This window comes from Rhinolophus sinicus, chromosome 5 (assembly GCF_057876585.1).
Source record: "Rhinolophus sinicus isolate RSI-liver-muscle chromosome 5, RSI-T2T, whole genome shotgun sequence".
NCBI lineage: Eukaryota > Metazoa > Chordata > Mammalia > Chiroptera > Rhinolophidae > Rhinolophus > Rhinolophus sinicus.
Window position 1 is genome coordinate 77,858,348 of NC_142505.1, and position 14,747 is coordinate 77,873,094.

General features: G+C 37.0%; 1 protein-coding gene across 1 annotated transcript in view; it reads left to right on the forward strand.

The window, feature by feature from the left end:
- The first annotated feature begins 697 nt into the window (after positions 1 to 697).
- Positions 698 to 14,747, forward strand: part of LOC109451843 (UPF0461 protein C5orf24 homolog) — a 34,433-nt gene continuing 20,383 nt past the window's right edge. Inside the window, exons 1-4 of the mRNA XM_019740360.3 lie at positions 698 to 985; positions 5,687 to 6,116; positions 7,837 to 7,908; positions 8,753 to 10,204. Of these exons, the coding sequence (XP_019595919.1) occupies positions 5,690 to 6,116; positions 7,837 to 7,877 (468 nt within the window). The 5' untranslated portion in view covers positions 698 to 985; positions 5,687 to 5,689 and the 3' untranslated portion in view covers positions 7,878 to 7,908; positions 8,753 to 10,204. Of the gene's footprint in view, positions 986 to 5,686; positions 6,117 to 7,836; positions 7,909 to 8,752 lie in introns of the transcript that reaches the window.

Here is a 14,747-nt window from a genome sequence, read left to right on the forward strand (position 1 = left end):
GAACTGGGGAATACTTCTACTAAGTGGCTTCTATGGGGTGACTGATACGCCAGAAGTCTCACAATAGCCCCATAAAAGTGTTTGTAAGCAAGCAAATTACTTCTTGTCCCATCCTTCCTGTGATGGTGGAATGAAGAATATGGCAATTCTGAGGTCATGGATGTAAAATACAGGGTGAGGCTTTTCATTATCACATGATCCTAGGTCTGAAGGTCCAAACACCTATTTGGATATTCCCCATTTTGTTTACAGCAGGAGGTCTTACCCTACTCATCCATAAGCAACTAAAGGGCAGAGGCTGAGTCCTTTTAACATGCTTTGGGCAGCACCTGCCACAATAAAACAATAGATCTTTTGTTCCACCAGCAATTAATAGCAGTTTCCTGGAACAAGACTGCTGGGTTCCAATCCTGACCACCATTTATTACCCCTGTAATCTGAGAAATGAAGTCAGTAGTAGTTCCAGCATCACAAAATTTGGGTGAAAATCAACCCACATAAGGAAGTTAGTTCCCTTTCGGTGGTCTCTCCAGCCCAGCTGCAGCGCACGGTCTGCACTACGGCCTGAGAAGCTCGGGTCTAAACCACGCCTCCTGCCGGTCTTCACGACGCGCAAGCGCAGCCGGGCTTCCCGGGCTACTTTCCCCGGACTTGCGTGCTGGTCGGCGGGAGATTAGATCTCGCGATGTGCGTGTGCGTGCGCGTGCGCGATCCTCGCGAGTTCGCGCACGCCACTCCTCGCAGGACGGGGCTGTGGCTGCCTCTTCCTCTTGCGTCGGGGGCAGGACCCTGAGCGGTGGCCGCGGCCGGAGCTGGGAGCTAGCGTCCACCTCGCCGCCGCCGCCCTCGCTGCCTGCCCCTCTGTCGGGCTCTTCTCCGCTCAGTGAAGAGGCGGTGGGCTGGGAAGGGAGCGGCGCCAGCGTGAGATTCCCAGCCGATGGGCAGCCCCTGGGCGCGCTGAGGGGCCGGGCTACTAGCGGCTGAGGTAGGTGGGCGTGCGGGGGTTTGTCAGCTTGTTGGGCGCAGAGGCCGGGCGGCGGGCGCTCGTGGAGGAGGCGGCAAGAACGGGGGCCTGTTAGCTGGTGAGGAAAGGTCTCCGACCCACGCCTGAGAAGGAGCTCTGGCCTAGCCGGGAGCGAGAGGAGGGGCCCCGGACGTCGCCTGCTCTTCCTTAGACTTGGAGCCATTATTGGGGGGAAATTCCTCTTGTGGCGGGCGGGGAGGGGAGGGGCCACCCTTTCTTTGCGAGGTCAAAATCAGCGGTCCTCGCTCTGCAGCTTGCAGAACTCCCGAGTGCACGGACAGCCGGCTACGAATTTTGCTGGTTAGAGGGTATACAGCTCTTTCTCTCTGGTGTGGGCGTGTATCGTCTGCAAAGTTGTTATTGCTAATACATTAATAATCACTTTCGGGCACAACAGGTAATACATTTCTAAACGCTTCATGTCAACTCAGGATTCTGGCACTGGGGAACCTGCCCTGTGGGGCACAATTAAGGAGTAGAAAGAAGACAAAGAAGGCCGTTATTTATGTTCTGTCCTAGTATCCAAACTCCGAGGTGGGGCAGGATGCGCGGCTACTGGCATTTGTTTTCGTCTTTGCTGAATAGACTTTCTGAGTGATTGAGGCGGGTCACAAATGGACATTCATTTAGAATGATAAAAATCATCTCTGTTTCTATATAATTGTCAGGCGCCAAATGACCTGAAATGAGAATTGTGTGATGTTTGATCTTTGGAAGAGAACAGAACTTGGAATTCTTGAAGATTTTCTCCGTGTTTAGAAGGCTTCATGAATGTTTTGTGCAGTTACTAAAAAAAGTAATAGTTCTTCATGTTGGCAGTAATGACTGACTGCCACGTTCAAGAAAACGAAAGGAATGACTTCCTAAAGAATGGCTCACTAAAAGATTTTAGTAGGTAAACACAGTAAAACAACTTCAGGGATGGCAAGTTTTAGTATATGCTTTAAAAATTCTAATTTAGTCATAGTTAAAAATATAGAAGCTCTTTAGTTGACTCCCTTGTATTCGGTGAACCATTTTAAACGATAATTAACCTTTGGTAGTCTCCACAGCCTGCCTGTTCTGTAACTCTTGGCTTTCATTCAGTTCAAACTTTCTACAAATGTGTTCATTCTGGCTCTTAAGAAATGTGCCCTTTGAAGAAAGAACAGTTCACTTGGCAAGGCCTGAAGTAGGAGTAGGGAAGCACTAAGTGTAAGATTAACACTTGTATATGTAAATGCTGCCTGTAAATATATACAAAAAGTTTATGCACACAAGTATCTAATGGTGCTGAGTCCCATCTTAACAGGTTGAAATCTGGAAGTAGAAAAGGATTCGTTTTAGCTCTATTTCCATTTTTAGTTAACTGTTTATGTGGGTAGTTGTCAAAATAAATTTCTTGTTCCTCAGTTATTGAGTAAGCAGAATACTGTACTGATTTCTTGGCAGTAGCAGGGAAGGAGAATATAGAATACGTAGGAGACTTGTCCTTTAGAAATGTTCTTTAAGTTGTCTTTCCATGGGGATCAACAGCTTCACTCCTGTCTATTTTGTCTTCTAGTGCTTAGAATAGTGTTGTGTATGGCGTTGGCCCTCAATAAATGTGGCTCGTTTATTGAGGGCCAACGCCATACACAACACTAACAAAGAAGTAAGTTAATATAATACAAAACCAAATGCATAAATTCGTGGAACAGATTAAAGGAATTGGAGATGGATGCATTTTTATTTTAAATTGCAGGTCTACTTTTTGAATGGTGTGTGTTTTTCGATGTTGATTGGTATCTGAGTAAAGGATATATGGCAGCATCTTGCCTTTAAAAGCCTAATATAGTGTAAGCTGAGATCCTGTATATCCTGAGTGCTAATAGATGGTGAATGTTCTGATATAGAGAAAATGAAGTTAAGGGAAGTAAGTTAAGGGAGGGAAGGTTTTGGTAAGTTAGTGATAGGAACTTAAAAGGCATGAACTATAAAGCAGTGAAAATATGTTGTAGGAAGAAAATTTTCTCCCTTTACTGACTGTGCTACTTGTGGAAGAAAACTTGGACCTTTCTACCTCTTTACTACAGCTTTCCAACATGGTGATTTCTGAATAATACAATTAAAAAAGGAGTCACTTTTTCTCATAATCTTCTGCTCAAAGGTTTGTGTTTCTCCTTGTTTTGCAATTGGTCTCGAGTCCAACTTTATTGGAAATAAACTAGTGTTTTGATTCCTATTTAATTCCTGTCTATATTTCTCAATCAGTTTATAACTTGAAGGGGAGAGGAATGTGATTGGTCCCTTCACAAATCCCAACATTGGCTTTTCTTCCATTTGGAAAACAAATCTATTTGACTTTGTAGGTGTTGTCAACAGAAAGGTTTTGTGGATGTTTGGAGAGGTAGGAGCTAAAGAGGTGAATAAAAACTTAAATAGGAATAATTTAAATTGGGTCCTGTGGGTTTTTTTTAATTGGGAAATATTGGGGAACAGTGTTTTTCCAGGATCTATCAGCTCCAAGTCAAGTTGTTGTCCTTCAATCTAGTTGTGGAGGGCCCAGCTCAGCTCCAAGCCCAGTTGCTGTTTTCCATCTTAGTTGCAGGGGGCGCAGCCCACCATCCCATGTGGGAATTGAACCAGCAACCTTGTTGTTAAGAGCTCCTGCTCTAACCCACTGAGCCTGTGTTTTCATTTTAGTCTAGCTGAGTGATTCTCATCCTGGGAAGTGGATTTTGCCCCCCAGGGATTGTTTGGCAATGTCTGGAGAAAGTTTTGGTTGTCACTGATTGAGAGGGGGGTTAGCTACTGACACCTATGGGTTGGTGCTGCTAAGCGTCTTACAATGCACAGGACAACCGTCCACAACAAAGAATTATCTGACCCAAATAATAGTGCTACTGTTGAGAAACCCTGGTGTAGATATGACCTACACTGATAGTGTTGATTCTGAAGTCAGATTCTCTGAATTCGAGTTTGGCTTTACCATTTCCTAATGTGTGACCTTGGCAAGTTGCTTAAAGTCTTCCTCAGTTTTTGTAAAACAGAGTTGATAATCGTATGTTCCTCATAGAGTTGTGATGATTAAATCAGACAATGTGCAAACTCATTACTTGACGCATAGAAAATGCTCAAAAACTGTTCACTTTCAGCTAATGTTACTATATTTGGAACACATCTTGATCTCTCCTTGTTTCTCATCTGAAATTAGAATTTAACTTAATGATAATAACCTAGTTCTCGTTACATCCTTAGGGAATGAGTGAAGAATTATTCCTTTGTAATATATGTGTTTAGTTCAGTCTTGTTTTATGTTCTTTAGTCATAGGTTTCTGCCTTAAAAAAGTAGCTTCTCATTGTAGATGTTTTTCCTTCATAGTTAAGACTAAGACAGCTGGCCAACAGCTCTATATCTGTTGATTCTCAGCAAATATTTAGTAATTTAGCAGAATTCCGTTCTGTGACTTCATCCCCATTTCCTTTTGCCTTTATAAACTGAAATAAATTTACAGTGGTTTTGGCTCACATTATCTATTCTTAGCCTCTTGGAATAACTATTTTCGTGAGGTTTTGGTGTAGTTTTGCATGTGTGAAAGGTATAGCGAAACATCTGACAACTTGGGGCTAGGCTTTAATATAGATTTAATATAGATTCTAAATCTGAATTATCTTTTTTACCTCATTGAAATATAAATATAATCCTGTATTCTATATAAACTTTCGTTTATTGTGTGTCTAAATGATACTGTTATTTAGGGCTGGCTTGTTATGGTGGTAGTTGTAATACATCTTTTATAAAGAGAAAAAAATATCACAGAGATGTCCTCACAGACAAAAAGAAACTTTGGACTGTTTGTTAATAAGTCACAGGGCTCTTGTAAGGAAAAAAAGATCCATGTCATATTTATGACCAAGGGAGAAAGCAGTGTTGTACGTTCAACCATACTTTCAAAATAAGGAGCATTTTACTATGGTTGTTACCTATGTTTTTGTAGTATAAGTCTCAATTGTTTGTATAAATGTTTACCCATTTTTAACCTTTGTTTACTCTTTATATTGGTACTGCCTCCTGTTTGGATAGAGTAGCTTGAAGGGAGTCAATACCTTGAGCCAAGAAATTGTGTTCTTTGCTTGTCACATTCCATCTTTTATAAAGTGTAACATACACTCAGGATTCTATATAAGTAATCAATTATAGTAATGATGAAGTGTCCACCTTGTGGAAACTGCGACCAGATCAGAAGTATACATGTGAGACATGTAATAAAAGGCCAAAGGGAGACATTCTAAGAATGTTAGGCAAACTGAAAAAAAAAGAATTGTGTTAATAAGAGTTCTTGTCTTTATTGTGATCCTTTGGGGTTAGTGATCTAGAAGAAAAGAGCCTACAAAATAGAACAGATTTATTTTCTACCTATACACTTTTGCAGTTCCTAAGCAGAGAACATTATGGCTAGTAAATTAGTATTATAGTTGAGTTTGTATGGCGTTTGTCCCTACCCATGATTACATTGAGAAAAATAAGTCTTTGAATCTGCTGAAGTGTGTTTGTTTATAAGTGGTCTGGAGTCCTGCCTGTTAGCCTAATTTTAGGTAAGCCTGCATAGTTGTTGGAAGACAGACTTATTTTCCCACTAAGTGCTGGTATACAGATGTATATTTGTATATTTATGCATACTTATCTTTTATTTTTGGTAGAAAATGATGCATCCCGTTGCTAGCAGTAATCCTGCTTTCTGTGGGCCTGGCAAGCCTTCCTGCCTCAATGAAGATGCCATGAGAGCTGCTGATCACTTTGACATATATTCCTCCCAGCAAAGCAAATACAGCCACCCAGTCAGCCACAAACCAATGGCTTGTCAGAGGCAAGACCCGTTAAATGAAACGCATTTGCAGACTACAAGTGGTAGAAGCATAGAGATAAAAGATGAACTAAAGAAAAAGAAAAATCTCAATCGATCTGGTAAGCGTGGCCGGCCTTCGGGAACCACCAAATCAGCAGGATACCGGACCAGCACAGGCAGACCCCTGGGAACTACCAAAGCGGCTGGATTTAAGACAAGTCCAGGCAGACCTTTGGGTACAACCAAAGCTGCGGGATACAAAGTCAGCCCAGGGAGACCTCCAGGTAGCATTAAAGCTCTATCCCGTCTTGCCGATCTTGGTTATGGCTGTGGCACTGCTGCTTTTCCTTACCCTATGATGCATGGCAGAGCAGTTCACGGGGTAGAGGAAACCAGCAGTGAAGTCAAGCCACCCAATGAGTGAGTGAGGCAGGAAAGGAGGGCCAGGTTAAGAAGGAAGGTTGTGAATAATCCCAAAGCTTCTTGGTTTTATTTTGACATATTTTATGGCCTGGGCTTTCCAATTTTGTTTTCCTGTTTGTTTTTTTCCCTGCTTTTGCTCAGAAACCGCCATATGCTGACAGATGCACTCAGGGCATGAGCAGTGGCATTGAATTTGTACATAGGTTCAAGTGTAACACCTAACTAAATCATTTTTGCTTTTTCTTTAGCGTTATGGTTGTGTCTTATATTTCATTACTACTTTTGGGCCATTCTAAATAGATGGTTTATGTGCTAAGCAACTGAAACCATCATACCTGTTAGTTTGTGGAGTAAGCCTACAGTATAATAAAGAGAATATCTAAAGTATTTTTAACCGATGGAACAAAGCAAACTAATGATTCAGGATTATTTGAGGTATGGCTGTGAGTTTTTGTAACATTTATTTCAGGAGACAGTACATAGATATTTGTATGCTTTGGTATTTACATAGACTTCAGATGTTAAAAATCTTATTTTTAATGTTCTAGGTTTAAGCAGCTTCTTATTTATTGATCTAAATGACATTTATTGATTTAACCATTGTTCCTAAAGGAATTCTTTAGTGTTTGCCTTTCAACAATGATAGGTTGCGTATTTTTTAATTGCCTGTATACCAAGAGCATATATACCAAACACTACGAACAATTCATATTTACAAAAAAATTAAACTTTTTTATAAAAATTGCACATTACATTTTTGGTGACACAGTGCATTCTGAGAATAGCATATTTAATATAATAGAAAAAGAAACATTCTTAAGGTTTGCATGTAGCTATAGTCACTACATTTTGCCTTTCATATACTTAGTTTTAAAGCATTATGGTTAAAACATTTATTACTGTTGTTCATTTATTCAGAATGTTTTTTAGTTTTTTCTGAGAAATTGTCCTATTGCATTAGCACTTAACTGTGGTTTCAGGTTTATATCTACCAAAGGACACAAATTGAATGGTAGACTGTAGAACTGGTATAAACAAAATGCAGTTTTCTGACTGTCAGAACACAAGTATTAAGAAATATATAGGATCCATCTATGCATGAAACATGTAAAAAATATTGTTGGTTAGTGTAATTAAAAATCTAATTGTGGCTCTAGTGAGACCATTTTATCCAAAAGAAAATGTTTTCCAACACTGCTTGCTTTAGAAGCAAGATAGATAGAAAAGAAAAAAAGTATTGGGTAGATATGTATAGGAGGGACAGAGGGAAATCTCTCTTCCCCCATTTCTGAAAATAATATTCTTTGTTAATATACATTTTATTTATTCTGAGTTTGTTCTAAATAAAATAAACTATTATTATCTTTGAATTTGAAAAAGATTCCACTGAACTTTAAAGTTACAATGTCTGTATTTGTGATTTTAAATGCCTTTGAGATTATAACGTAGATTCGCAGGACCCAAAAACTTTTAAAATAATTAAAAGTTTAAAAAGGCGCATATTGTGTTGTTTGGGCTTGCTCTCAGTTAATGCAAACGCTGATTGCAAATGGATGTCATGTTTCATACCTTTTTTATCAGGAAAAAAGCAGCAAGCCTTCAGGTGTTCCAGTGATGCCTGACACATGAGCTGGATTTATGCTGCTCTTTACAGTAAGAGGTGTTGCATTGTATGTGGGAACTGTGTGCACTGGCATCTAAGACAGTGACCTCAACAATTTTAGCTTTGCACAAACCGTAGAGAACAATGTTGGAAGACTACATAATCAGTTGTAACATTCTGGCAGCTAAATTGCTATAAAAGTTTCTTCTTGCAGAAGCGTAAAATATAAAATTTTAATAATTTACTCAGAACAGTATCACTTCTGACACACACAAAACCTTACATCTTTATTTACATGTTTAGCCACTTTTATTATGTATCTGTCATTTAGCTGTTTCTCAAAATGATGTTCAGCAGTTGGCTGCTTTGAAATCCTCTTTTGAGTTCCTGAAATAGTTGTTTAATGAAATGTTCTACCGTAGAATAATATATACCACTGTCTAGGACTTGGTTGCATGTTGTGTTTTTCAGTATGTCCATTTGACATTGCCCATTCAGTTTATTTTGATTCCTGATTTTGTTATACATAACCTTCCCTTTCTCCCTGCCCTTGCCTACATTTATTCCCCTCTCCTTTTCCCCATCCTCCAGCACATCTACTTAGTGGTGCTGTGCTGTGTGTCAGAAGATAAAGCAGATGTATTATTGTATAATGAAGTTTGTATACATGTTAATGAAATGGTGAAATCAACTAAAGGAAGTATGTTCATAATAGTGTTTATTACTATCAGGAGTTATGTCCCAGGGATAAAAACAGGCAGAGGGCTACAGTTGTGGCAGATAACATCGTTTAAAAAACTGAATTTTATGCTCACGTGAGCAGTTACCTGGAGTATTAAGATTTGTATGCTGGTGAGCATCTCCTGATTCAGTTCCTTTTCTCCTTGTGAACAGTTTATTGGTGCCATGCTGAAGAAGAGAAAGACATCTAAGTGATAACATGAAGTCTTAAAATATAAAATATTTTTACTTCTCTATAATCTAAAGACTACATTGTGCATCTTTTGTAACATTGTCTCTTGTCATGGTAAACACTGAAATAGCATGTTAAACAAATGCCTATACTTTAATATAATATAATCAATTGGGAAAAACTGGCCTTTTCTTCCCACTGTATGATCCTTTAAAGGTAAATTGCTAATTTTATATTGTGTAATTCTCTTCACAAAATAGGTTTCACTATTCTATATTAAAACTGTTGGTCAGAAAATGATCTGCTGTTCAAGTAAGTTTGCTTTACTTTTTTCTTTTAAAAAATATCTTAACATGCCTTATTTATTACTCTTATATTAACAAATAAGGAGCTAAAGCAGATGAAATTTTCATTTTTTGACAAATATGCCTTGCATAACTAATCTTTAGTATGGGATGATTTTGATACTATCTTTGGAGTTTTGCACTGGATATTAAAGCATACTGGTACATTGTATTAGAAAAGTATCTGCTTAATTTTTAATATTTGGGGACATTTTTAAAATCAGTGTTTCAATTAGACTAAAAATTCTTTATATTTTTTATTTACTTTTTAAAAGAAACATCTGTTAAAGTAATAAAAGTAATATTCATTCCAAACTGATGTTTGTGTGAATTTGCATGTATATTTTCATGAAATACGAATAGAGTTTGTGTTAAGGAGGAAAAATTATCTGAATCCATTTATTAGGTTAAAGGTGATCCGTCCAGTGTTAAGAAAAACCAGTGTATGAGCTAAAGGGAAAAAAACCCTTTTATATTCTAAGAAGCTTTAAAAGAACAATTCAGGGGCTGCTGATGATTGATAACTGCTACTCTGTCATTGTCTCTATATGCAGTAAAACTTTATGATCCCTTTGTAGTAGAATATAAGAATTCACAACAGTTGTTCAAAACATTTTTTCCTTGGACATAAAATATTTTGATGCTATTAGGTTTCTGTTTTTATTATAGCTTAACTATATCCTATTAAACTCTAGGATGTATCTAAATCTTTCCTTTGCTTTTCCCTCTCCACCCCCAACTAGAAAAATCTATGCTCTCACATATAATCTATTTAATTTTTGGAAAACTTAATGCTATACTAAATCAAGTGTGTGATTTATAGTAATCAGACCACTTTGATTCTTTAAGTTTCACAGTTTCCTTTTTCCACAGATAATTACAGAGAAAATAATTACCAATTAACTGATATAAGCACGCTGTCCTCTGCTGTAAAAAGTCGGAATAGATACTGTGTATGTTTTTATGTCCATGAACTTGAGCTACTCGTGTGCAATTATGTGTATGGGAATAGAGAGTAGTGTTCATGATTTGTATCTACATCATCATATGGATGTATATTTATTAATAAAGTCATTCCTTTAAAACCAACTGTGTTTGCTACTTTGTTTCTTAGAGTATTTTTCAAGTAGGGAAATGATAAATTATAAACCTTTTTTTTCTATGACCACTGTGGATCTTATATTTTTCTTGGATTGTGCTTTCTGAAATCTGCCCCTCTGTACTCTTGTTTTTCTCAAAATAGTAATATTTATAGATTTGTAATGTAAAACTCTAACTTATAAATGTATCTTATTTTCTTTGCATTTTCTTGTTCTTTCTTTCTTTTTTTTTTTTTAAAGATTTTATTGGGGAAGGGGAACAGGACTTTATTGGGGAACAGTGTGTACTTCCAGGCCTTTTTTTTTCAAGTCAAGTTGTTGTCCTTTCAGTCTTAGTTGTAGAGGGTGCCATTCAGCTTCAGGTTGTCCTTTCAGTCTTAGTTGTGGAGGGTGAAGCTCAGCTCCAGGTCCAGTTGCTGTTGCTAGTTGCATCCCTTGCTGGAGTCGAAACCGGCAGCCTTGTGGTTGAGAGCCCGTGCCCCAACCAACTGAGCCATCTGGGAGCTCAGAGGCAGCTCAGCTCAAGGGGCCGTGTTCAGTTTTAGTTGCAGGGGGCGCTGCCCACCATCCCTTGGGAATTGGCAACCTTGTGGTTGAGAGCCCACTGGCCCATGTGGGAATCGAACCAGCAGCCTTCAGAGTTAGGAGCATGGAGCTCTAACCGCCTGAGCCACCTGGCCAGCCCTTTCTTGTTATTTCTTCTTTTGATGATAACCATTCTAATAGGTGTTGGAACTACTCTTGAATGTAGAGAGTTTATTATTTAAATGAAAAAACATTTTAATTAGTAATTTTCCTAAGCATTCAACTGGCCTAATAAATTCAACAAATTAGCTAATTAATTTTAACACAGAGCCAGTGAAACTACTGGCTAGTTTTTAGGAAAATTTCACCATTAAACTGGTTATTGTGCTTATTCTGTGTAAGCTCAGAAATATCAGGTAAGAGATCACTCGTAAATTGTGATGACGCTGGCTTTTAAATCATGTTTAGAGCTACTTATGTGGCTGCTGTGCTTTTTCTGTCACATAAAGGAACAAATAGGTCTTATGTTTCTTCAGTCTGCCAGGTACGGAATGGAATGGCTGATGACTAAAACTGATAATGATTTTTTTTTATTAAGTATGTATAGGACTGACCAAAATACCACCGCCCCCAAAAAAAATCTCAGTGAAAATTCTGTTTAAAATATTATTTTAGTTTAGAAATTTCAAACATTAAAATTTAGTAAATATAGAGTGTAATGACTCTCCATTGACCATCATCAAGCTTTAGTAATTAAAAATTCAAGATCTTTTTTTGTCTGTGTCCTCACCTACTCTTTGTCCCCTTAATTATTTTGAAGCAAAATTTTCCAAATCATGTCATCCTAAAATATTTCAATACATATATCCAAAACTAAAGACTTTCTAAAACATATTAGCATACTATTATACTTTTAAAAAGTAATAATTCCTAAGTATAATCAAGTATACAGTGTTAAAACTGTCCTGATTGTCCCATAATGATAAAAACAACTTTGGTTTGTTATATCTCTTTATTGAAGCATTATCATTTGCATAACAAAAAATCTCACCCATTATAAGTATACAGTTTTATTTTGTCTAGTTATATCATCACCATTTCTTTAAAAGCCTATCCTTTCCCCCATTGAATTACCTTGGCATGTTTATTGAAAATCAGTTGACCGTAATTGTGTATATTTATATCTGGACTCATTGTCTGTCTCATTGATCTACTGGGAGTGCCAAAAAATGTATACAGGTAGACACTTTGGTCAGCATTGCTCAAGCATTAGTTCACCGTAATCAGAAGTGTCTGGATGCTGATGGTAACCACTTTGAGCACCTCTTGTAATTGCAGAAGTCAAATGTGACTTGTATTCATCTTTTGTTATTGGTACATATTGAGTATTACAATTTGAATACAGTTTTCCTTTTTTAAAATGTGTATACATTTTTTTGCCACCCTCTATGCCAATACTTATGCCAATACTACACTGTCTTAATTTCTGTAGTTTTCTAATAGGTTTTGAAATCAGGTAATGTATGTCTTCCTATTTGGTTTTTCTTTCTCAGAATTGTTTTGTCTCTTTCAGCCTTTGTGTTTCCATATAGACTTCTGTATAAGTGTGTCAGTATCTACAAAAGCCCTGTGATTTTGTTAGAGATTGTATTGTATCAGTAGATCAATTTGGAGAGATTTGGCACAATAACAATATTCCAGTTCATGATCATGGCATATCCATCTGTTTAGATCTTCCTTGATTTCTCTCAGCAATATTTTACAGATTTCGGTGTACAGAACTTGGACTTTCTTTTGTTGAATGTATTCCAAAGTATTTTATTATTTTTCATGATATTGTGAATGGTTTTGCTTTCTTTATTTCACTTTGGTATTGTTAGTTGCTAGTATATAGAAATACAGTCCATTTTTGTATATTTATCTTTCTTGTGTCTGGCAACCTTACTAAAGTCTCTTATGCTGGTAGTTTTTTTTTGTTTGTTTTTTTGTAGTTTCCATAGGAGTCTGTATGTACACGATCATGTTATCTGTGAATAAAGACAGTTGTTCTTTCCTTCCAAACTATACACCTTTAATTTCTGTTTATTTCTTGTTGCACTGGCTAGAACTGTCAATACAATATTAAATAGAAATAGTCAAAATGGGTATCATTGCCTGTTCCTGATGGTAGGGGCATTCATTCATTCAGTCAGTCTTTCATCATTAAGTATGATGTTAGTTACATGTTTATGGTAGATCCTCTTAACAGATTGAGGAAGTTCCCTTTTGTTCCTAGTCTTTTGAGTTTTTTTTTGTTTTTTGTTTTTTGTTTTTTAAATCATGGATGGGTTTGTATTTTGTAAAATGTTTTTCCAGTATCTATTGATCATATGGTTTATTCTGCATTCTACAAATGGTTTATTATGTAAATATGGTATATTACATAATTACATTACATAAATAATAGATTTATGGATGTTCAGCCACTGTTGCATTCCTAGGATAAACTTCTTGTCACGTTGTATGATTCCTTTTATATATTGCTATATTTGGTTTGTTAATATTTTCTTAAGAATTTTTGTCACATAAATGTTTGAATCAACATCCAAACAAGGTCCCCAGTTGCATGCTATTGATACGTCTCTTAATTCTCACTTGGGAATTCCATCTCTTTTCTCCCCTTGTAATTTATTTGTTGAAGAAATAGGTCATTTTCCCAAAAATAGTGGCTTTTGTTGATTTCATCCCCATGGTGTTATTTTAAATTCTCCAACCCCTGTATTTTCTGTAAAACTGGTAGTGAGATCTAAAGGTGATGAGATTCCAATTTGATTTTTTGGGTCATCTTCAGGTAGTGTTTTGCACTTCCTATTTATTACATCATTTAATTTGCCCATAATAACTGGTTGTCTCTTACTGTGATACTAAAGTTGATCTTTGGGTTCAGGTGATTTTAGCCTGATTCATACATTGTAAAATTCCTCTTCCGCTTTTTACTCAATGGCTTTAGTAGGTGTATTAGGGTTCTCCAGAGAAAAAGAACCAATAGAATATAGATAATAGGTAGATGGGTAGATATGAGAAGATTTATTACATGACATTAAGGAAGCCTAGAAGTCCTATGACCTGCTGTCTGCAAGCAGGAGAACCAGGAAAGCTGATGATATCATTCAGACTGAGTCCAAAGGCCTGCGTCCCAGGAATGCCAGTGTCTGACGACAAGAAGATGCATGTGCCAGCTCAAGCTAAAAAGCGGATTCGCCCTATCCCCACCTTTTTGTTCTAGTCAGACCCTCAACAGATTGTATGATGCCCCCTACATCTTTACTCAATCTAATGAATCAAATGCTAATCTCTTCCAGAAACACACCCAGAAATAATGTTTTACCAGCTATCTGGGCATCGTTAGCCCAGTCAAATTCACACAGAAAATTAACCATCGCAGTAGCCTTTGATGATTTTAGCCTATCTTGTTTCACTTGGGGCTGCAAAATAGCAATTTTTAATTTTATTGTTTATCAATTAGGCCAAATGTCTCTATACGAAACTTCCCCTCATCAAAGATTTGGTTACCCTGAAATAAAATTTGTATCAGTATGACCTCATGGATTCTAACATGTGATGTATCTCCGTCTATTGAAATTATTCATTTGTATGCACAAATACTTCCATCTTTTGCTAGTAAAGGCCAGTTTGGATCCTCATTCATTTTGACATAAACCCTAGTATGACAAGATGTCCAGACTCAAAAAAGTCTTATGACAGCAAGGCAATTTAGGGAAGCAGTGTGCTCTGTCTTGAATTTTAGGGTGTATGGGTTTTAGAAGAATTTCCCTCCATTTTCTAGAATTGCTGTTTTACAAAGTACTGAAACTGTTTGAAAGAATCCTTACAATGACACTATATTTAAAAAAAAAAATTGTAAACAAAATATATTTAAAGAAAGGTCAGATAAGGAAAGTAAAACAAAAAGTCACTAGTCTGAAGTGCTATATATGCAGTCTGAGATCTATATTCTTAGTATAGAT